General features: G+C 44.9%; 1 protein-coding gene across 5 annotated transcripts in view; it reads right to left on the reverse strand.

Moving 5' to 3' along the window:
- The window catches only part of fstl5 (follistatin-like 5), a 1,328,880-nt gene that overhangs the window by 680,471 nt on the left and 623,515 nt on the right, over nt 1-24,894 (reverse strand). For all 5 annotated transcript variants that reach the window (XM_070871636.1, XM_070871638.1, XM_070871637.1 and 2 more), the window contains one exon: nt 20,961-21,157. In XM_070871636.1, coding sequence (XP_070727737.1) covers nt 20,961-21,157 — 197 coding nt within the window. The remainder of the gene's footprint in view (nt 1-20,960; nt 21,158-24,894) is intronic.

Genomic DNA, 24,894 nt, shown 5'->3' on the forward strand with positions numbered 1-24,894 from the left:
ACAAGAAAACTGTTAAAGACATGACTAGAGAAAGCATGTAAGTAAACTGCTAGCAGCTCAATTTCATAAAGACACCATAAAGCACAGCTTATTTTTCACCTATATAGCTAAGTATTGTCTATTCCTTAAAGGGCAGAGCATGTCACATATGGATTATTAAACTGAGACAACTGGAGACCAGCTCTGCTGCATGGACTTAGTGCGCATACAGATCGCAGTGTGGGCTGGCCCATGCTGCCCCTGGGCCCTCGCCTTTCTGGGCCCCGAACTCGTGCCTCTCCTGGGCCCCGATCACATCCCTCTGCTATCTCTCGCTGCTCCTTCGCCCCGACCTCGCCACTCCTGATGTAGTGTATATAAGAACTCCACGAGGCTGAGCACTGTGACCTTAGTCTTCCTTATTACAACTCCAGAGTGCCTAAACAACATGGCAGCCAACCTTTTAGACTGGCCCTGCATGTGTGTGCAGGTGACCATTAGGACTCCAACAGTCACGCCCTCCGGTGACAAGTATTACATGGTTACATACATAACACCTGATGCACCTGCCCACGCTCCAATCACCGACCTGGATCTTGGTGACGTCCCTCTTTACTGCCATTGCTCTTCTGCTCCAGCACATGCTGCTCCCTGGAGCGGTATGTCACCACGCTGCTCCTTCACTCTCCGGCCTGCTCTGTAGGTGCTCGCAGGCTGGGGGCCATTCAAACCCACTGGGCTATGCCGCCACGCTGCTCTTTCCGCTCCCTGGCCTACACTGATGGTGCTCCTTGCCACTGGACCAAGACCTAGCTCTGTCAAGCCCGTGTGGTGGCTGGTGTGCAACGACCACCACACGTTAAATAAATCTACGCACAGGCATCTTCCACCCTTCAAGATTTAGTTCGGGACCTGAATATTAGGTCTTTCTTTGAAACACCTGTGAACTTTTGGACGTAGAAGCAAGTCATCCTCGATTCGAGGGATTGACTATGATGATGATTAAACTGAGCGGGTGAAAGATCACAAAGCTAAACTTAGCGGCCCTGAGTTCTGCAGGCCTCTGGCATACTTCCACCATAAGTCACTTATGAGTGATGCAGAAGCCCCGGGGAATAGACCAGGGCCTGGAGACACTGGCCTTTACTACCAGTATCCACAGGGCCTTTATGGCGTGGAAGCACTGCCCAACCTAAACAAGGTCACCCGTGTCAGAGTGAATATGGCTGGGGGTGGGGGAGCGGCAGGAAGCAAGGGGGTGTTGAGGACTTCTAGGCCAAGAGGCTCCTCAGCCCCAGTCAGGGATCCACCTGCAGAACATAAGAACGTAAGAAATTGGGCCCCTCGAGCCTGCTTCGCCATTTAATAAGATCAAGGCTGATCTTATCATGGATTCAGCTCCACTTCCCTGCTGCTTCTCATAACCCTTTATTCCCTTATCACTGAAAAATCTGTCTATCTTCGCCTTAAATATATTCAATGGCCCAGCCTCCACAGCTCTCTGGGGCGAAAATTCCACAGATTTACAACCCTCTGAGAGAAGAAATTCCTCATCTCAGTTTTAAATGGGCGGCCCCAGGCTGGTAAGTAGGTTGAAAAGAGATTCACACATCTACTGACTAGCAGAAATGAAATCTACTGGGGACTATTTAGACAATTTTTTAGCCTCTTTACAAGGGGGTTCACAGGAGCGAAACTTCGTTCTCCTCTGACCTGGTGGTGCTGACATGGTGGTGAGTGCATGTCCAGTGCTGCATTTCCTGCCCCCCCCCCACCCCCCCCTCTTCTGGCAGGCACTTGAGATGCGCCCCTAGTGGTGGTGGATACCCACCCTTGAATTGCTGAAGAGGGAACCGTGCCCTGACGACAGAAAACCCAGCCTGGTCAGTGGTAGAGGTTCCCAGTAGATACATTCCAGCACTTATGTTGGGATGTCAGACCCATATGTCATTTCATCACTCCTGGCTTCCATCTTATCACTGACCTTCCCTTTTGTTCTTTCCTTCCATCCTCCTCCTTTTTTCACTGCCTCTGCACTTGCTTAAAATCTGTTAAATCCCTCACATTTTCCAGTTCTGATGAAAGATCATCGAGCTGAAATATTAACACTGTTGCTCTCTCCACAGGTGCTGACCTGCTGAGTATTTACAACATTTTTTGTTTTTACTGCAGAATTCCAGCATCTGCAGTATTTTGCTTTTGTGAAATTTAATTCATTTTGAGTTGGCCCCATCATTAGTTGGCGTACTTAGTGTAGGTAATTGCAGGGGATAGATTTTAAATGGAGGACCAGTTTCAGTAATGTTACCCACAGGATTTAAAAAAAAATGTATTAGTTCCTGGGATATGGGCGTCGCTGGAGAGGCAGACATTTATTGCCCATCCCTAATTTCCCTTGAGAAGATGGTGGTCAGCTGCCTTCTTGAACCGTTGCAGTCCATGTGGTGAAAGTACTCCCACAATGCTATTAGGGAGGGAGTTCCAGGATTTTGACCCAGCGACGATGAAGGAACGACAACATATTTTCAAGTCAGGGTGGTGTGTGACTTGGAGGGGAACTTGCAGGTGATGGTGTTCCCAAGTGCCTGCTGTGTCTGCTGAACGGTGAATGTGTGGACCTTTGCATCAATATAGTTTGCACCCATATGAACAGTGACATCTTCAGTGGTCCCGACCCTGACCTTGGCTTGGAGCCGCAGGTGGGTTCTACTTTCACCAGGATTGGGTGGGTATGGCTGCACCAATTATACACCAGATCAAAACTGAGTGATTAGCGCTTTCAGGTTGCATCTGGATAAGCATTGTAAATATGCAAAAAAGATTGCCAAAAAAAAGTCACCATACCATTTTAGCTGCAGACAACATTAATAGCATACTGAATTTAGGGTTACGAGACACAGGTCATCCCAAAATGATTCAGCTTCATGCTGGTTAGAAATGCAAACCTGAATGATGAAACAGTTAGACATCCCATGGAGCTGCCTATAAAATTTTTAAAAATGTTATAAAAATTCATTCTCGGGTTGTGGGCATCACTGGTAAGGCCATCATTTATTGCCCATGCGTGATTGCCCTTGAGATGGTGATGGTGGATCTTCATCTTAAATAGCTGCAGTCCATGTGGTAAAGGTACATACATGTACAATATTGCTAGATTGGGAGTTCCACGCTTTGACCCAGTAACGATGAAAGAATGATGCTATATGTCCAAATCAGGATGGCGTGTGATTTGGAGGTCAGGGGTTCCCTTGCATCTTCTGCCCTTGTTCTTCTAGGTGGTAGAGGTCATGGGGTTGTGAAGTGCTGCCAATGAAGCTTTGCCAAAATGCTGCAGTGCATCCTCTATATAGTACATACTGTCAGTGGCCAAGGAAGTGGATGTTTAATGCTGGTGGATGGGCTGCTGATCAAGTGTACTGCTCTACCCTGGATGGTGTTGAGCTTTTTGAGTGTTGTTGTAGGCAAGTGGAGGGTATTGATCACACTCCTGACTTGTGCCTTGTAAGTGGCTGAAATTCTTCTGGTTGGTAAGTTAACAGAAAAAGTTATTGTACTCACATCAATCTTTTTGTCACAGTTATGGTTTGGAGAATTTCACACACGTTAAGTTTTTATTGATAGAAAGGAGCTCACATGAGAGTCAGCGTTTTACTGATTTTCAAAGATTCATCAACAGGGATGAGGGCTAGCGAATAGAGCTCTGTGCCTCATCTTAAACATGCATTTGCAGAGCTCCACTTCGCCATCATATATAGATGCTTGTATCAACTGCAGCATAAATGCACTATATTAATGGTGCTAGATAAAATCTATGGATAGTGTTAGCCTCAGATCAGTTGTAGCACTCTCATCTCTGATTAGAAGGTTGTCAGTTCACGTTCTACTCCAGAAATTAAGCACATAATCTCGGCTGACACCCCAGGCAGTACTGAGAGAATGCTGCACTGTCAGAGGTTCCGTTTTTTAGATGAAACGTCAAACTGAGCTTCCGTCTGTCTTCTCAGCTGGAAGTAAAAGGTCCCATAGCACTATTCGAAGATGATGTGGGGAATTCTCCTCATTTTCTGGCCAATATTTATCCCTCAACCAACACCACTACAACAGTTTAATTGGTCAGTTATCTCAATGCTGTTTGTGGGAACTTGTGCGTAAACTGGCTGTCGTGTTTCCCTACTTTACTACAGTGATTACACTTAAAAAGTATTTTATTTGCAGTGAATTGATTTAGGATGACCTGAGAGCGTGACTGGACATAGATAAATGCAAATTATTTCTTTCTTCTATCGTACCATTTGGAAAACTCAAGATTCCATCAGCTGGTTAGGATGCAGTTATGTGTCCTATTTTGGGTGGCTCACTTTAAGAAGGAAATCAAAGCCATGGAGAGGGTGAAGGAAGAGATTCAAAATGAAAGACTTAGGGCTAGACTTTCCACTTTTATGCAGATTGCCCAAAAATTGACATTATTTCCAGCATTGGCGGTTAATATGGGTTTTGAGGTTGCTGGGTTATCGGCCATTTTCAAAACCCCAACTTTCCAATTTTTAAAATGGGGATTACCACAAGCGATGTGAAATGGGCATTAGCGTTAATTTTTCTGACCTTCTGGCGTAAACTGTCGCCGTCCATAGCAACGTCATGGCAACGGTTGTTTCCCGCATTTCAGGAGGTCAGGGGTCATTAATACATGCACAGAAGAGGAGAGAGAGAGAGAGAGGGAGCAGAGAGGAACTGAAAGCGTGTGTGGGTGTGTTGTGTGGTTGTTTGGCTGTTGTGGGAGGTTAGGAGGGAGATTTACCAGCAGCAAAAAGAATTGTGAGCACAAATAACATTATCCCCATGGAGTTTTGGGGGAAAAAAAAGTTAAAATGGAAGGGATGGAGGAGGTGACACAGCATGCTCTGGAGATTGAGGATGCTGGCGAAAGTAGTGAGGTGGGAGAGGAACTATTGGGAGGACGAAAACGAGCTCGGAGATTCTCCAATGAGGCAAATGCCTCCCTCCGGCAGGAGGTGTGCGTGGGAAGCCCACCCCAAAGGTTTACCAGAAGATATGGGCCGACATAGCCGAGGTGGTCTCATCGGCGACAAACGAGTTGCCTGAGGGCAACCAGTGCCGCAAGCGCTGGAACGGCCTTGTCAGATCCGCCAGAGTAAGTATTACATTTATTTACATTTACTTACATATTTATATCATTTGAATTCCTCCTCAGTCTGCCACCGCTTTGACTGGGCACGTAATGCTCTTGAATATACCTTCTGCCATCTCTCATCTGCAGCATGTGTGTAGTCATCAAGACAGGCTGAGAAATTACAGGCCCCATTACAATAACTATCAGTATTGTACCTATTGTTCACAAACAATAAATTTACTAAAGCACCTAAAATAAATTCAAATTGTCCACAGTATGATAAGATGTTTGTTCAGATGTTCAAATCACCTTTAAAGAACTGCACAATACATCAAAACTCCCCAGAAGTTGAAGCAGCCTTTTATGTGAACCGACCTACGATTTACAACATGGCGTCCATACCAGTGGGGTTTAGGTTAGATGAGAGCAACTTTTTCTCAGCATTTTTTTCGGCGAGTGATATTTTCGGTGATTATGTGGCCAAGGTGCCGAAAGTAACGCTTGGCGATATTATGGGAGTTAGTTTTGCCCATTCTGATTTTTACGGCAAAAAAAAGTAGGCTGGCGGTATTATTAATTCTCGGCATTAACTACATGCCAAAAGTAACGCTGGGCGATAAGTGAGCGAGACATGGGCATTAAAGATCACATGGATGAACTTCAACAATTGTACATCCCGGTCTGGAGTAAAAATAAAACGAGGAAGGTGGCTCAACTGTGGCTAACAAACGAAATTAAGGATAGTGTTAAATCCAAGAGGCATATAAATTGGGCAGAAAAAGCAGAAAACCTGGAAGACTGGAAGAGACTTAGAATTCAGCAGAAGAGGACAAAGGGTTTAATTAAGAGGGGGGAAATAGAGTATGAGAGGAAGCTGGCTGAGAACATAAAAACTGACTGCGAAAGCTTCTATAGATATGCCAAGAGAAAAAGATTAGTGAAGACAAACGTAGGTCCCTTGCAATCAGAATCAGGTGAATTTATAATGGGGAACAAAGAAATGGCAGACCAATTGAACAATCGAATACTTTGGTTCTGTCTTCACGAAGGAAGACACAAATATCCTTCCGGAAATACTGGGGGACTGAGCGTCTAGTGAGAAGGAGGAACTGAAGGAAATCCTTATTAGTCAGGAAATTGTGTTAGGGAAATTGATGGGATTGAAGGCCGATAAATCCCCAGGGTCTGATAGTCTGCAACCCAGAGTGCTTAAGAAAGTGACCCTAGAAATACTGGATGCATTGGTGATCATTTTCCAGCAGACTCTAGATCAGTTCCTATGGACTGGAGGGTAACTAATGTAACACCACTTTTTAAGAAAGACGAGAGAGAAAAAACGGGGAATTATAGACCAGTTAGCCTGACATCAGTAGTGAGGAAAATGTTGGAATCAATTTATTAAAGATGAAATAGCAGCGCTTTGGAAAGCAGTGACAGGATCGGTCCAAGTCAGCATGGATTTATAAAAGGGAAATCATGCTTGACAAATCTTCTAGAATTTTTTAAGGATGTAACTAGTAGAGTGAACAGGGGAGAACCAGTGGATGTGGTGTATTTGGACTTTCAAAAGGCTTTTGACAAGGTCCCACACAAGAGATTGATGTGCAAAATTAAAGCACATGGTATTGGGGGTAATGTATTGATGTGGATAGAGAAGTGGTTGGCAGACGGGAAGCAGAGAGTCGGGATAAACGGGTCATTTTCAGAATGGCAGGCAGCGACTAGTGGGGCACCACAGGGCTCAGTGCTGGGACCCCAGCTATTTACAATATACATTAATGATTTAGATGAAGGAATTGAATGTAATATCTCCAAGTTTGCAGATGACACTAAGCTGGTTGGCAGTGTGAGCTGTGAGGAGGATGCTAAGAGGCTGCAGGGTGACTTGGAAAGGTTAGGTGAGTGGACAAATGCATGGCAGATGCAGTATAATGTGGATAAATCTGAGGTTATCCATTTTGGTGGCAAAAATACGAAGGCAGAATATTATCTGAATGGTGAGGTGCAATGAGACCTGGGTGTCATGGTACATCAGTCATTGAAAGTTGGCATGCAGGTACAGCAGGTGGTGAAGAAGGCAAATGGCATGTTGGCCTTCACAGCTAGGAGATTTGAATATCGGAGCAGGGAGGTCTTACTGCAGTTGTACAAGGTCTTGGTGAGGCCTCATCTGGAATATTGTGTTCAGTTTTGGTCTCCTAATCTGAGGAAGGACGTTCTTGCTATTGAGGGAGTGCAGCGAAGGTTCACCAGACTGATTCCCGGGATGACAGGACTGACAGAGACTCTAAATTCAAGAGAATACAAGGATGAGAGGGATCTCATAGAAACATATAAAATTCTGACGGGACTGGACAGGTTAGATGCAGGAAGAATGTTCGCGATGTTGGGGAAGTCCAGAACCAGGGGACACAGATTAAGGATAAGGGGTAAGCCATTTAGGACCAAGATGAGGAGAAACTTCTTCACTCAGAGAGTTGTTAACCTGTGTAATTCTCTGCTGCAGAGAGTTGTTGATGTCAGTTTATTGGATATATTCAAGAGGGAGTTAGATATGGCTCTTACAGCTAAAGGGATCAAGGGGTATGGAGAGAAAGCAGGAAAGAGGTACTGAGGTGATGATCAGCCATGATCTTTTTGAATGGCGGTGCAGGCTCGAAGGGCCAAATGGCCTACTCCTGCACCTATTTTCTATGTTTCTATGTTAGTTTCCATTTTGTTGCTAAATGGGCGATATCTGGGCCTTATACCTCATCTCAGCATTAAAATGGATGTTAAGTGGGCGGTATCGATGCAAGAAAAGTGGAAAGTCTAGACCTTAGATTTATATAGCGCCTTTCACGACCACCGGACGTCTCAAAGTGCTTTACAGCCAATGAAGTACTTTTGGAGTTTCGTCATTGTTGCAATGTAGCAAATATGGCAGCCAATTTGCGCACAAGCAAGCCCCCACAAACAGCAATGTGATAATGACCAAATAATCTGTTGATTGAGAGATAAATATTGATCAGGGCACTGGGGATAACTCCCCTGCTTTTCTTCGAAATAGTGCCATGGGATCTTTTACGTCCATTTGAGAGAGCGGATGGGGCCTCGGTTTAACGTCTCATCCCAAAGGCTCTGCAGTGCTCCCTAAGGTGGTATTTCTCCAGCGACTTGAGGTGTCTACTGTACATGGTCCATGTCTCTGAATCATACAGGAGGACGGGTATTACTACAGCCCTGTAGACCATGAGCTTGATGGAAGTTTTGAGGGCCTGGTCTTCAAACAATCTTTTCCTCAGGTGGCCGAAGGATGCACTGGCGCACTGGAGGTGGTATTAAATCTTGTCGTCAATGTCTGCTCTTGTTGATGAGGCTCCCGAGGTATGGGAAACGGTCCACGGTGTCCACGGCCGCGCCGTGGATCTTGATGACTGGGGGGCAGTGCTGTGCGGCGAGGACGGGCCAGTGGAGGACCTTTGTCTTACGGATGTTTAGCAGAAGGCCTATGCTTTCCTATTTCTCAGTAAATACGTCGACTATGTCCTGGAGTTCAGCCTCTGTATGTGTACAGACACGGGCGTCGTCCGCAAACTGTAGCTCGACGACAGAGGCTGGGGTGGTCTTGGACCAGGTCTGGAGACGACGAAGGTTGACCAGGTTCCTGCTGGTTCTGTAGTTTAGTTCCACTCCAGCGGGGAGCTTGTTGACTGTGAGATGGCAGCGAGGAAGATTGAGAATTACGTACCCAGCCTACCTTAGTAGAATTGCTTAACACAGGAAGGCAAAAAACGGCATCCAGCACGTGAAGGGCTAGGTGGGAAGCAATGCTCTTTCCCCACAACGGGACAGTAACAATTATAATAACCCTGCAGGGTTGATCATCACAGGGAGAGGAGCATCAGCAGGAGAAGATGAGGGAAGTAGTCAGGCTTGTGAAACCTCTCTTGAGGAGGCAGACATGGATCTATACGTAGATGGGTCCCGGCGCTATATCAACGGGACACCACGGACAGGATGAGCAGTGGTAGATAGGAGCGGACAGGTTAGAAGGGAAGGACAGCTAGAAGAGGGCCTATCGGCGCAAGTGGCTGAATTGGTGGCTGTCACCAAGGCTCTGAGGATGGCTAAGGGAAAAAGAGTAAACATCTATACAGACAGTTGGTATGCTTTTGGTGTAGTGCATGATTATATGATAGCCTGGAATAGACGGGTATACATGACCTCAGGAGGAGGGCCAATAAAAACAAGGATATTGTTAAAAGATAAATGTCAAAGCGCACATAAAACTTAGTGATCACCACCAACAGGGAAATGCATGGGCAGACGAGGCAGCCAAGCGGGTGGCGGAGACAGATACACTGGCCGGGGAAGCCCAGGCCTGAGGAAGTAAACATGCTTAAGATACAGGGGGAAGCCACTCCACAGGAAAAAGAGGGGTGAAAGCAGAGAGGAGCCCAACGAGGTATGGAGGAAAGACGGGAATGTGGTGTCCCCGGATTGCATCCAGGGGAACCTACTAAATTTATACCACGCGTATGTCCATACAGGTAGAACCAACATGATAAACTCGATGTCAAGATGCTGGTGGTGGAAGGGAATGGGTAGAGATATAGAGAACCACTGTAGAAGGTGCATGACATGCGCAAAATACAACTCAGGAGGGAAAGTAAAGGTCAGAATGGGACATCAGCCCCAACCGAAAGGACCCTGGGAAAAGTTAGATAGATTGTACTGGACCGTTGCCCAGCAACAAGGGGAAGATATACTGCTTAGTTATAATAGACTAGTTTACGAAGTGGGTAGAAGCTTTTGCCACTAGAAATGAAACAGGTCTGTTTTTTACTAGGGATCTTCTGGATTGGTGGAACGAATGAATAGGACCCTAAAAGTAGCCATAGTCAAGGCAATGAGACTGCCAGAAGTCGTGGTTACAGGAAGCGAGAACGTAGGACCATATAAAGACAGGATGAGGAGGTTTGTGATGGAAGTCTTGAAGCAGTTACATGACTTAAAAGCACAGGCTAGAGATCAACAAGTAATCAAGGACTTAGAGAATGACACGAAAGAACAGAAGGTCAAAATACCCCAAGTAGGCAGTCAGGTGATAATGGTAAGTGACAGGTGCGCCTGCGTAGTTATAAGAGGTATCGGCAAGTGGAAACACTGGACCCAGTTGAAAAAGCATGTTCGTTAATTAACCTGTGACGACCGGGAAATTATTTTTTTACAGGATTCTGGTGCTCGTGGGAACATGGGGTAACTCATCCTTATACCGAGGACAACAGGCTGAGAGACAGCAAGGTCTGTATTACAGGAACTCGGGCGACGCTGACGGTGACGGTCGGAGCAACAGTGGACTTAAATTGCAGCGTTGGACTAATGAGCATAAGACAACAAGGTGAGGGGGCGGATCGACAATGGGGATGGGTCAATATTGCAGGATTAGTAATTTGGGTGAATGAGATCACGGTGTGTTTTGCAATCAGGAGGGGGGACAAAGATACTGCACCCAGGAGGAGGGGGCGGAGGGGAGGCGGTGCAGATAAGGTGCACGCCAAATTTCACTCAATTCTCCAGAGTACCCCAGCAAGGGAAGGATGAGTGGAAGTTATGCCCGCCCTCCCAATGTGCAGACGCTTATGAATGGTGTTGGAGGGTCATTCCCCGAGACACAGCCCCAGCGCCACCAACGTGTCCAACTATGAACGCTGGGGCAAAAGGGGGATTGGTAATAAGGCAGGCCAAGGATAAGATATACTTCGGGATACGTCAGCGAATAATTACTGTATTCCTAAATTTAACAGACTTAACCATCCCCAACTTCTGCGGGTCAAACACTATAAGCCTGTATAAAAACCTGACCCAGCGAGTACTTGAAGGCCCTGAATCAAAAACCATGAAGTTTAATGTGGAAAGAGGGTCAGGCAAAAAGCAGGATTGGGGAAAAAGAGGGATACTAGAAATGATAGGCGCGGAAAATGCAGTGGGAGTTGCGACGGTAAACGCTATAGACCTGTACACGATAGATGAGTTGACGCCCTAACACGAACCTTACAGGGATTGTTGGAGAGGGATTAGGATATTGAAAGGGTACAGGCACAACTGGGTAGTGGCGTGCAGAGGGAATTATTACAAGTGGCCCACACATTGTGAGACCACGCCAGAACAATAAATTTGATAAATAGAGCGGAAAGAAACTTGAGCAGAACCTACAGACAGAAATAGTTTACACAGGGTACGAAGCATGGTTATTCAGTGGTATACAACATAACCTAGAGCAACTTCAAAATGAAAAGGTGCCGGATTGGATAACACTTGATGTATTTACCAACTGGACCTTGGACAAAAACATGACTCATGCATGTGAGGTGTGGAGAAACAGTCATGCCTGGGTCCCAACGGTCGGATGTGTAACCGGACATTTAAATATAGTAAGAAATCAAACTCGTTTGCGTTACTATGACCTATCCAGATATATAATTAAAGAGAACTAAGAGTCTCAGCATAGGTGATTATTATAAAAATAACCAAGTTATTTTATGTCGCAATCCACTACAAATGATCAAAGATGACTGTGAATATGACCAAATTGATGGGTGCACCTTGAGTATCACTCCCCTAGCACAGAACTACGAAACTACCGCTGTTCCAAGAGGAAATGGGGAATGGTGTGTGAGCACCACGGCGACTGAGATGACGGTCACAAATAAGGGAGGAGATACCTCATGCGCCATCATGAATACTGACTTCTGCTTTACACCACTTAATGAGCCATATATAAATAGATTCGTTATAAACCCTGAACTGAAAAGAAGAAACCATCAATGGGACAATGATAAACACTATCCGAGAAGGGTATGAGAAGGCCATCGGACCGCAAGGAAAACCGATACCCGAACTGAATGAGGAACAAACTCGACTGGAGCAGGATATTCGGAGACAAAGACTGAAATATATAGTCCTGATGGAAGCCATAGACAAACTACAAAACGACACTGAGGAAATGTTGGCTAGTCAGCCCTGGTACATGAAATTATGGAATGCTGGACTCAATGTGCAAGTGCATCCGTGGATACGGATAGTGTCACATGTACTGGTTGTAGTGCAAGGGATCATATTGGTCATCTTGCTATTGTTAGCCTGTAAAAAGAGTAACCGACGTAAGAGGCAGGCCATAGCCCGAACTATAGTTATTGATTAAAGGGAATATAAACAGTCCGGCAGAAAGGACTTATCTTATATAACCTTGATGGGAAAGCCAACAGGTGGATCCTGCAGTTCAGGAAGTAGCGCTACCCAAGTGAAAGGACAAACATGGAGGCTCACCCATGAGGAATTAATTGGGAAATGGCCTATCTTGGGCATATAGCCAAGGGCCATTAGGGGGATTGTAAGGGGATAAAATACGGTCACTAAAGTGGAAGTAGATAGACAGATAGATGATCACTAAAGTGGATACTGAAGGTAGTGAATTGATCTGACACATGGTCCAGATTGTAGGGCTTATCAGTATTAGGAGGTTCTGAGGAATCGGGAGTTCCTCTACCTTATGGTATGGATTGTAATATATTGGAAATTTACTGATCGTATGTAAAACTCGCTTATGTATGTAAAGCACGCTTATAACACTTGCTTACAATGGGTTTTGAAGCAAAAGAAGAAAAAGCAACAAAATCGTGGAGATAAAAACACTCGATCTGATGAGTCAGTGCAGATGGTTTTAACCAGTGTCTTTGTTTACTCCCGAAACACCTAACTTTGATCCCATGCAATTCAGTGGTCAAGTTAAAAGTATCCCTGCTATAAAATAAACACCCCTTGTTAATACATAGTTGTTTACGGCTATTTAATTTTTTATGTGCGGAAACTGAAAGTTGTCCTACTATAGCATAATCAGTTATTTTGTCACAGTAATAAAATCATTGTATCTTGTTGCTAAGCAATTTCCAAGTGCATTTTGTAGTCCATTAGAAATACCAGGCATCTGCATTTTCTTCCTTCCCCAGCTGAGGACTTGAAAATGTGCCCTCAATTTGAAACCCTGCAAAGCAGGAATAGGCAGCAACGGAAAATAATTTGTAGTTCATATCCTCCAGCAATGTCAGCTTAATTTCAGCATTGCATCTACAGAGGAAAAATTTGTTTTAAAGTGTATGGTTTCCACTTATTTGATGGTTACCATTTTGGCAAAATCATTAACAATGCAATCTCCTGAGAATACAGATGTTATTAATATGGACTACTAGAGGACATCCAATAAAGTTCCACATAAGAGACTGCTAACAAAATGAGAGCACATGGAATTGCAGTCAACCTATTGACATAGGTAGGGAATTGGTTTGGAGGTGGGAGACAGAGTAGGGATAATGGGCCGAAAATTGCGGCCTCTCCGGATGGGTACGACGACTGTACGGCGCGCGAGAACCGGCTTTTGCGATCTATCAAAATTTTGCATCTCCGCAGGAAGGACATTCATGGACAGAGATTTGGGCTATTTACCCAGCTCTTGCCCAGCGAATGTCCTTCAAGCTCTTACACCTGCTTTTACCAGCGTAAGAGTTTTAAAACGTAGAAAAATTAAATATTACTTATTTTTATAGTAAAAACCCTGTCTATGAAGGTAAGTTTGTTTTCAACATTATTAATACATTTTTAAAAAATAAATTTTAAAAACATTTTTCCCAAACATTTCATTTAATGCAATTTCTATTAATTAAAAAAAAATGAAAAGCGGAGCTCCCATTACTATGAATGAGATTACTACATAGTGATTGGTGGTCCATGCCCACGTGATTCCAGGATGAGCATACGCACCTGGAAGACATGTTTCCATACGCTGGACTGCGCAACTAGGCCTCCGAGTGCAAGCCTACGTTTCTCTGGGACCATCAGGTATTTTTGTAAAAAAAATTTGGTCGGAGGCGTTCGCCCACAGGAAGCCTCCAACCACAATTTTCCCCAATGTGTATGTAGTCCAATTAATTGGCAGGATGTGACTCATGGTGTCTCACAGGAATCTGTACTGGGCCTCAACGTTTCACTAGATTTATAAATGAATTGAAGCAATAGAGAGCCGTATATGTAAGTTTGCTGACAACAGCAAATCAACGTGGAGGTCCCGACCTGCGTGAGAACATCAGCGGCAGGTCATGGCCATAAAAGGAGCGGAGGTGCAGCGGCCCGGGAACAGCATAGAGGCGTACTACTTCAGGGAGCAGCGCGAGTTGGTGCAGCAGGGCGACGGCAGCGAAGGTCCAGGTCGGTGATTGGAGTGTGGGCAGATACAGCAGGAGCGGCGAGAGATTGTGGAGGGATGTGATCGGGGCCCAGGAAAGGCGCAAGTTCGGGGACAGGGGCCCAGGGGTAGCACAGGCCAGCCCACACTGCGATTTGTGTGCGCACTGGGTCCGTGCAGCAGAGCAGGTCTCAAGTCATCTTGGATAACCCTTGCCACTGGACCAAGACCTAACTCTGTCACGCCTGTGGTGGCTTGTGTGCAATGGCCATCATACGTTAAAAAAATAACGTGATGGCCAAGTTCATCTTCTACCCTCAGGATGTAGTTCAGGACCTGAACATTAGGTTCTTCATTGAAACACCTGTGAACTCATCCTTTTTTGGCGTGGAAGCAAGTCATCCTCGTTTCGAGGGACTGCCTCTAATGATGATGATGACAATGGGTTTTAAGAAGGGGAAGCAGCAAAGCTTGCTATGCAGCAAAGCTTGCTGGTTAATGAACCATCCATTGTGTCAACCTTAATACAGACTGATAGAAACTTACATTCAGTACAGAACAAGATCCACCAAGGACAGTGGGGAGTCAACAGTCTAGGAACATAGATTGTAGCAGCATCTGAATCTCATGAGAACGAGAACATTTTGACTGGAGTTCTCTTGGGAAAGGGATAAGAAAGCAGGTGTTTGGGAACTAGATAGCAAACGCTGGGAAATAAGGTTAATTCACACGCCAATCGGTGGTTTTGTAGGAGGGTCGCACACCTCAAAAAATGTATAACTGTAGATGTAAAATCTCTGTTCTTAGAAGGTTCATCCGTGAACCCTTCCCCTGCACGTTTGAATAAGAACCGGTTGAACCGAGGTTTCGTCTGAGTGATTCCAGGGTCGCATTAACGGGTGGGTGTCGATTCCTTATATCAGGGAGTCCACCTTGAAGAAGAGAAGTGTTTCTTTTACCCCAACACCTCGCTTTCTCTTTCTCCTCTGTGATGTGCCCAAGGAAGTAAAATCAGAGGAAGAAGAACTAGGCCCATCTGCATCCAGCACTTCAGCACATGTACTGTCACTCACTCTCTCCCACTCAAGCACCAGCCCAGAGACATCCACCCAAGGGCAATTAGAGAGTGAACCAAAGTGGACTGCACTGGGTAAAGCACAAAGGACAAGTAAACAGGAGCAATTGGGGTGGAAGACAAGGAGGAGAACATTGCTGACTGGAGAGTAAAGAGGTGTTGCCCCTTAGTTGAAGATCCTGGGGATCCAGATCTCACAGATGCTGGTTTTGAAAGATGGATGCTTGCAGAGCATCAATTATATGTTCAGGCAGTGACAGCCATGTCAACCAGTAAGCTGCAAATGGCAAGGCAAGGGGAAGAGTCCAGTACCTGCATATGTAGAACTACAGCCCATCCTGAAGTGTGCCCATCCAGGCAAATCTGCAGCAGAAGTCCTCTCAACATGGACATCATGTGCTTCACCTCATAGATGGTCAGATTGCTGCCATAGAGGCCTGGGGCACAACATTGGACAGAGTTGTCTCTTATGGCCTCTAGGTAGTTGGGGCTGGCTTATAGATAAGTATCACACAGGCTTCACTAAACTCATTGGCATTACTAGTTCTGTTTTTTGGCAGATCAATAGCCAAGCAGAGACAGTGGCCAGTACTTGAAGTGTGGCAGGAATGGGCTCAGAGATGCTACTCTCTCTCTCTCAATCGCAGCACATGCGGATCTTCCAGCCAACCTCCTCAGATGCCTGCACATGTGGCTGAAAGTGCACAGGGCCAGGCTGCCCATGCAGCCTGCAGCGGATTCATTTCAGGACTTGGGCGCTGAGGGACAAGTCCCAAGAGGTTAATATGGAGATACAGCAACCAGCACTGATTCTACAATTCAGGTAGCTTCTGGGAGGAGTTTTTGCTCAGAGTTAAGAATTTTCACATCACACACTGGCACTTAGGTGCTGGTAAGAAGTGCTGGGCACATACAATCAGTGGGTTTTGACTAAAGTTTTGGTAACACTAAATTGTTCTGCATGCCGACAGTGTTCATCGGAAGATTTGGTCTTGGGTCTGATGAGGTGCCATCAATGTAAATTGATGCGCACAGGAAAGGATATGTGGATGACATGATATCATGTGAAGCAAGGAACATTAAGGCAGCAGCCAGATATGGTGGTCAATAGAAGGTCTGCTTTCTCAGTGTGGCGCTACTATGTCTTGCAGTCAAGAAAAGTTTGCTTGTTGCATCTTCCTCAGGCTGCTACTACTCCACAGGGAAAGGCAGGCAAGTGTGTCTCTGCCTGTATCCCAAGATGTAGAGGTCCTGCCAGGTAAGTGCCATGTGTCTCTGGTGCAGCCTCATCAGCCTGGCCTACCTCCATTCTTCCTCTTGCTCTAAGAGGGTTTTCCCCTTACAAGGGCTCACAAAAACCTACACTGGAACATGAAAAGCTGGAATCGTGTGTATCTGGATCCTGGTAGAGTTTACATCTGTTGTGGGATTCCGCTAGTCAGCTGAGGAACTTTGGCACCATTATATTTTGGGAACACTAACACAATCTCTACATCATCTGCACTAATATTATGCTGGTACAACTAAAAGCTATAAAAGTAGTCCCTTAATCTTACAATAATTCTGATTTGTACTTGTATTAATAGACCCATGCTCACAAGTAATCTGCGCGCTGCCTAGTATAGCCAGCTTTGACAGCTAGCTGATTTGGGGGAGTATGTATACAGTAACAAGATAAAACCTTTGGTTTATAGCAACCAAACTAACTGATGTATGCCAGTTATAGTCCCCACCGCTTATAGTGAGTGCATTGCTGTTCATGCGATTAGCTCACTACAAGCATTAGACGGTGTAGAGACACTGAGCGAGAATGAGAACAGTGAAGGGCACACACAGCTAACTGAATTCCAATTCCATCCCCACCGTTATTGTTAATAAAATTTATCTGCAAGATCCGCAAGATCCTGCAAATCCCCTGGGAGCACAGACGCACCAACGTCAGTGTTTTCGCTCAGGCCAACATCCCCAGCATCGAAGCACTGACCACACCCGACCAGCACTGACCACACTCGCATGCCCGACACGAGACTCCCAAAGCAAGCGCTCTAATCGGAACTCCTACACGGCATGCGAGCCCCAGGGGGCAGAGGAAACGTTTCAAGGACACCCTCAAAGCCTCCTTGATAAAATGCAACATCCCCACTGACACCTGGGAATCCCTGGCCCAAGACCGCCCTAAGTGGAGGAAGAGCATCCGGGAGGGCGCTGAGCATCTCGAGTCTCGTCACCGAGAGCGTGCAGAAACCAAGCGCAGGCAGCAGAAGGAGCATGCGGCAAACCAGACTCCCCACCCACCCTTTACGTCAACCACTGACTGTCCCACCTGTGAGAGAGATTGTAATTCCCATATTGGACTGTACAGTCACCTGAGAACTCCACTTTTAGAGTGGAAGCAAGTCTTCCTCGATTTCGAGGGACTGCCTATGATGATGATGATGATGATGATGATGATGATGAATAAAATTTAACATGGAAGGGGATTAATTGATGGTTTGTCCAGGATTTAAACCAAAGATTTTCCAATGTTCCCAAATTACCAATTGAAGAATCAGGAGCTGGTAATCTGGAGGAACTGCAGGAGGGAAAGGATTTCTTGAATCTCTGCAACTGTTCTATAAATATATTAAGAGTAAGAGGGTAACAAATAAAGGGTAGGGCCTATTAGAGACCGTGAGGGCAATCTTTGTGTGGAGGCGGAAGATGTTGGGAGGGTTCTTAACGAATACTTTGCATCTATTTTCACAAAGGAAAGGGGCAATGCAGATACTGCTATCGAGAAGGAGTGTGATATTTTGGATGAAGTAAGTATGAGAGAGGAAGTATTAAGGGGTTTAGCAGCTTTGAAAGAAGATAAGTCCCCAGGCCCGAATGAAATGCATCCCAGGCTGTTGAGTAAAGTAAAAGAGGAAATAGCAGAGGCCTTGATCATCATTTTCCAGTCCTGTTTGGATCTGAGCATGGTGCCGGAGGATTGGAGGACTGCTAATGTAGTGCCCTTGTTTAAGAAGGGAGAAAGGGACAGGCCGAGTAATTACAGGCCTGTCAGCCTAACCTCAGTGGTGGGAAAATTACTGGAAAAAATCCTGAAAGACAGGATAAATCTGCATTTGGAAAGGCAAGGATTAATTAGGGACAGTCAGCACGGATTTGTTAAGGTAAGATCGTTTCTGACTCACCTGATTGAATTTTTTGAGGAGGGAACCAAGAGGGTCAATGAGGGTAGTGTGTACGATGTAGTATATATGGAGTTTAGCAAAACTTTTGATAAGGTCCCACATGGTAGACTGGTCATGAAGGTTAAAGCCCATGGGATCCAGGGCAAAGTGTCAAGTTGGATAAAATTGGTTTGGAGGAAGGAAGCAAAGGGTAATGATTGATGGATGTTTTTGTGACAGGAAGGATGTTTCCAGTTGGGTTCTGCAGGGCTCAGTACTGGGACCCTTGCTTTTTGTGGTACATATCAATGATTTAGATTTGAATACAGGGAGTATGATTAAGAAGTTTGGAGACAAAACTAAAATTGGCTGTGTGGTTGATAATGAAGAGGAAAGTCATGGGCTGCAGGAGGATATCAATCTACTGGTCAGGTGGGCAGTGGCAAATTGAATTTAATTCAGAGAAGTGTGAGGTGATGCACTTTGGGAGGGCTAATAAGGAAAGGATATACACATTAAGCGGTAGGCCACTTAATAGTGTAGATAAACAAAGGGACCTTGGAGTGCTTGTCCACAGATCCCTGAAAGTAGCAGGCCAGGTGGATAAGGTGGATAAGAAGGCATACGGAATGCTTGCCTTTATTGGCCAAGGCATAGAATATAAGAGCAGGGAGGTTATGCTTAAATTGTATAATACTTTGGTTAGGCCACAGCTGGAGTATTGCGTGCAGTTCTGGTTGCCGTATTATAGGAAAGACGTGATTACACTAGAGAGGGTGCAGAAGAGGTTTACTAGGATGCTGCCTGGAATGGAGAATCTTAGTTATGAGGACAGAATGGATAGGCTGGGTTTGTTCTCATTGGAACAGAGGAGGTTGAGAGGAGACCTCATTGAAGTGTACAAAATATTGAGGGCCCGGATCCGCATAGTGGATAGCAAGGGCCTATTTCCATTGGTGGAGGGGTCTATTATGAAGGGGCATAGTTTTAAGGTGGTAGAGGGGATTTGAGAGGGGGGCTTCTTTACGCAGAGGGTTGTGGGGATCTTGAACTCGTTGCCTAGAAGAGTGGTGGATGCAGAAACCCTTAACACTTCTAAGAAATGGTTGGATGGGCACTTAAAGTGCAGTAACCTGCAGGGTTGCGGACCTAGAGCTCGTAATTGGGATTAGACTGGATGACCTTTTGTTGGACGGAGCAGATATAATGGTAAGTACTTCAGGGAATAGAATACAGCCAGGGTGATCTCCTGGACTAGTTTTGATCGCTTGGATAGGTCGGAGAAGAATTTTCCCAGATTTTTTCTCCTTAAATTGGTCTGGATTTTTAGCTTTTTTTTTGACTCTCCCAGTAGATTGCACGGCTCTGGTTAGGGTGGAGTGTAGAATGTTTTCGTATAAGGGGTGTCGCAGTTGTGGTGGGGTGGATTGGTTGGGCTGGATGCTCTTTGCCGTTCCGTCATTGTTCATAGGTTTATATGTAACCTTTCGGGTTGCTGACCTAGCGTCGTGTGGCTCTTTGTCAGCCGGCACAAACACGATGCGCCGGAATGGCCTCCTTCTGCGCTGTAAATGTCTATGTTTCTATGTTTCTATGTTCCTGCAGCAGAACCATGGGTGAAAATTATAGTTCAGAACAACTGATTGTGAACAATGAAAGAGGGGGTGGGTTAAAAATAGACACAGACTGATCAATGCAGTGAGTTGAATACAAATATGTTAACGAGATGTAAATAACTTATTGAACTCTCTGAAATAGCCAGAGACTGAACATGTTTTAAGTGTCACCTTTATAATTGATTCTGATACTAATGGCAAAAAGTTAGCACTATTTGCCTGATATATGTAGCTGCTCGTTGTAACTGTGGATGGTGTAGGTGGATGCAGAAACCCTTAACACTTCTAAGAAATGGTTGGATGGGCACTTAAAGTGCAGTAACCTGTAACATTTTACTGCTGGGATTCACCACTAGGAGATCAAGGTTTCTTAAACCAATAAACATATAGCAGAGCTATAACATTATAGCCCAGTCTACTGCCTCCAACCGCGATACTGATTTTTAGCGTCCTAAGAGTGAAATGGAGAGCTAAGGGAAGTGTTCAGGGCACTAAAGGGAAAGCGCGGAGTGCTATCGCAGCATCCCAATGAAAGTTGTGGTGCTTGGAAACCGACAGCCTGGCATATAAGGGTACCCGCTTGAGTAAAAAAAATCCAACAGAGGTCCTTTCACAGCATTGAGAGTGAAATAAAAGCCACATTACATAAAAAAAGATGAAATAATCAACTGAATTTTTAGCTCAATGAATTTTATTTTCAGCTTTAATTCTTTGAATTTACACCTGAAAAGATAAATTCCTAGCATCCATAATTGATTTAATTCTCATGGATTGTTCCACCTACCTGAGCCAATTCGTTGCTGTCGACAAGCGCATCATCATTTGAATCGAAATATTCAAACATGTTATCCACCAGAAACTTCTTGAGAGACATTTTGTCTTCATTTTCTTTTTTATTTCGTTGTCTGATGTATTTTTGATTCTGGAGATCCAGAAGCATGTTTTTCAGTTTGCTGTATTCAATCAATTTGCAATTGTCACCTGGAACACAAAAAATACAGATTACAGATGGATTGATTGCAAAGGACGTAATCAAGTCAAAATAAAAATCACAACAGCTACTAAATGTTATGCCGACAATCATGATGTTTTAATGTGACAAAAACAGAATTCTTACATGATACATAAAAGGTTTCATTAATAACATCAAATAATGCCCACAGGACTCTGATGCCAGTGTGTTAGCCAGTGCACTACAATTATACACAGGAATTTGAGCCCACGTTGTTTGTAGCAATGACACATTTTTTCTGCAACAAGATCAATTTCTTTTAACAGTTATTATGAATATGAGTCGCAGAAATACTTGTGGATAATTCGAATATGAGATATTTTTATTTGGATAATTTTTCTTAGTGTAGCTTCTCACAGACTTGTTCAACATTCTGTTTTGTAGCTGTGAGATGATGAGGGCTAGGTGTGAGGGGTAATGAGGGCCAAATGTGAGATGATGAGGGCTAGTTGTGAGGGTAATAAGGGCCAAATGTGAGGGTGATGGGGGCTAGTTGTGAGGGTAATGGGGCTAGTTGTGAGGGTAATGAGGGCTAGTTGTGAGGGTAATGAGGGCTAGTTGTGAGGGTAATGAGGGCTAGTTGTGAGGGTGATGGGGCTAGTTGTGAGGGTGATGGGGCTAGTTGTGTGGGTAATGAGGGCTAATTGTGAGGGTAATGGGGGCTAGTTGTGAGGGTGATGGGGGCTAGTTGTGAGGGTGATGGGGGCTAGTTGTGCGGGTGATGGGGCTAGTTGTGAGGGTGATGGGGCTAGTTGTATGGGTAATGAGGGCTAGTTGTGAGGGTAATGAGGGCTAGTTGTGAGGGTAATGACGGCTAGTTGTGAGGGTGATGGGGCTAGTTGTGAGGGTGATGGGGCTAGTTGTGTGGGTAATGAGGGCTAATTGTGAGGGTAATGGGGGCTAGTTGTGAGGGTGATGGGGGCTAGTTGTGAGGGTGATGGGGGCTAGTTGTGCGGGTGATGGGGCTAGTTGTGAGGGTGATGGGGCTAGTTGTATGGGTAATGAGGGCTAATTGTGAGGGTAATAGGGGCTAGTTGTGAGGGTGATGGGGGCTAGTTGTGAGGGTGATGGGGGCTAATTGTGAGGGTGATGGCAGCTAGTTGTGAGGGTAATGAGGGCTAGTTGTGAGGGTAATGAGGGCTAGTTGTGAGGGTAATGATGGCTATACAATAGTAAATATCGGGAAATTGTTCAAATGTAATTAAAGCCCAAGTTTAATTTTACAAACTGCAAATGTATTGATTCATTCAAATACAAATGGACTTTTCTTTCAGAAAATAACATTATACGATGCAGCATATGAATAGTTATAAACGTGCCATGTGAAGTGTAGCATGCTTGGGAGAAACAAGTGACTTTGACTTTGAACCTGTGGTTCCCAAAGCTCTTCACCACTCGGGTTTTCTTCGTCTCGTTGTACGCTTCGTCTGTTGTGGACTGATTGACAGAGATTGATTGATTGCTAGGATTAGTTTATAATACCATTATTGTTGTCTGGTGCAACTACCAGGATGGGAGGTGGTGAACTAGATGGACCTTGGTCTTCTTTCATCTGGAAATTCCTAAGTTGCTACCTTCCAAACTGGCAGGTGCTTCTGGGGACAGTACAACAACAATCCACAATTGCCTGAGGTGCTAAATAGGCAGAAGTCCCCTGTAACAGATCTCCGCCTATTTCTGCGATCCCACTTTATGCTCTTCTTTCAGAAGGAACAAATTGGAAAATCTACTCTTAAGCCTCCAAAATGATAGCTAATTACACTATCAGAACTCTATGACTTGGTTCATTTCATAGTCACTTTTGAGCACATACAAAACATGAAATTCTAGCAATTTTATCAAAGCTATCATAGAATCTGTCTTTGGATATTTCTTGACACGCTGTCACCAATTCTACTCTGTCAGAATAATCAAAGCAGCTTCTTCAAGCATATCTACCAAGAAAGTATGAAATAATTCATTTTCTGCCAGCATGGATGATAGATTCAATTTCCTTCAAGTACTTCAAAACTGGGTAAAGTTGCATTTGTTTTCTTTAATGTGTTAGTGAGATAACTGAACTTTCATGCATCAATTCTGTTGAAAATCAGTCACACGATTTTTTTCTCTTTCAAATAAACAGCTGTATTCTTGTATTTTTTTGGAATACCGCATTACACTGATTTATAGAGCTACAAGAGAATAATGTTCAGCTAATGTCTCTAATCAGTCACACCATATGTAAGAACTCATGTTTAGAAAATTCCCCACCCAAGAGATGGTAGTGGTTACTAATATTGAATAATAAGAAGCTATCAAATCAGTGATCCACTTAATCTAATACTGAAATACTGATCTGCTTCTGAGGTGTTGAACATGACATTAATTACATAGGATATATGGCACAGAAACAGGCCATTCGGCCCAACCAGTCCATGCCGGTGTTTATGCTTCACTCGAGCCTCCTCCCATCTTTCCTCATCTAAATCTATCCGTATAACCCTCTATTCCCTTCTCCCTCATATGCTTGTCTCACCTCCCCTTAAATGCATCTAAATGCTTCAACATTTTCACCACTCTTAGGATAAAGAATTTTCTTCTGAATTCCCTATTTGATTTCTTGGTGACTATCTTATATTGATGACATCTAGTTATGCTCTTCTCCACAAGTGGAAACACTCTCTCTGTATCCACTCTTTCAAAACTTTTCATAATTTTAAAGACCTCTATTAGGTCACTTCTCAGCCTTCGTTTTGCAAGAGAAAAGAGACCAGCCTGTTCATCCTTTATTGATATGTATATCCTTGCATTTCTGGTTATCATCCTTTTAAATCTTCTCGGCATCCTCTCCAGTGCCTCTATATCTTTTTTATAATCATCATCATAGGCAGCCCCTCGGAATCGAGGAAGACTTGCTTCCACTCTAAAAATGAGTCCTTTGATGGCTGAACAGTCCAATACGAGAACCACAGGCCCCATCACAGGTGGGACAGATAGTCGTTGAGGGAAAGGGTGGGTGGGACTGGTTTGCCGCACACTCTTTCTGCTGCCTGCGCTTGATTTCTGCATGTTCTCGGCAATGAGACTCGAGGTGCTCAGCAACCTGCCGGATGCACTTCCTGCACTTATGGCAGTCTTTGGCCAGGGACTACCAGGTGTCGGTGGGGATGTTGCACTTTATCAGAGAGGCCTTGTAATGTTTCCTCTGCCCACCTTTGGCTCGCTTGCCGTGAAGGAGTTCTGAGTAGAGTGCTTGCTTTGGGAGCCTCATGTCTGGCATGCGAACGATGTGGCCTGCCCAGTGGAGCTGATCAAGTGTGGCCAGTGCTTCAATGCTGGGCATGTTGGCCTGGTCGAGGACGCTAATGTTGGTGCGTCTGTCCTCCCAAGGGATTTGTTGGATCTTGCGGAGACATTGTTGGTGGTATTTCTCCAGTGACTTGAGGTGTCTACTGTACATGGTCTATGTCTCTGAGCCATACAGGAGGGTGGGTATTACTACAGCCCTGTAGACCATGAGCATGGTGGTGGATTTGAGGGCCTGGTCTTCAAACACTCTTTTCCTCAGGCGGCTGAAGACTGCACTGGTGCATTGGAGGCGGTGTTGAATCTCGTCGTCAATGTCTGCTCTTGTTGATAAGAGGCTCCCAAGGTATGGGAAATGGTCCACGTTGTCCAGGGGCCGCGCCGTGGATCTTGATGACTGGGGGGGCAGTGCTATGAGGCG

The sequence above is a fragment of the Pristiophorus japonicus genome, chromosome 2 (genome assembly GCF_044704955.1).
Source record: "Pristiophorus japonicus isolate sPriJap1 chromosome 2, sPriJap1.hap1, whole genome shotgun sequence".
NCBI classification, from domain to species: Eukaryota; Metazoa; Chordata; class Chondrichthyes; family Pristiophoridae; genus Pristiophorus; species Pristiophorus japonicus.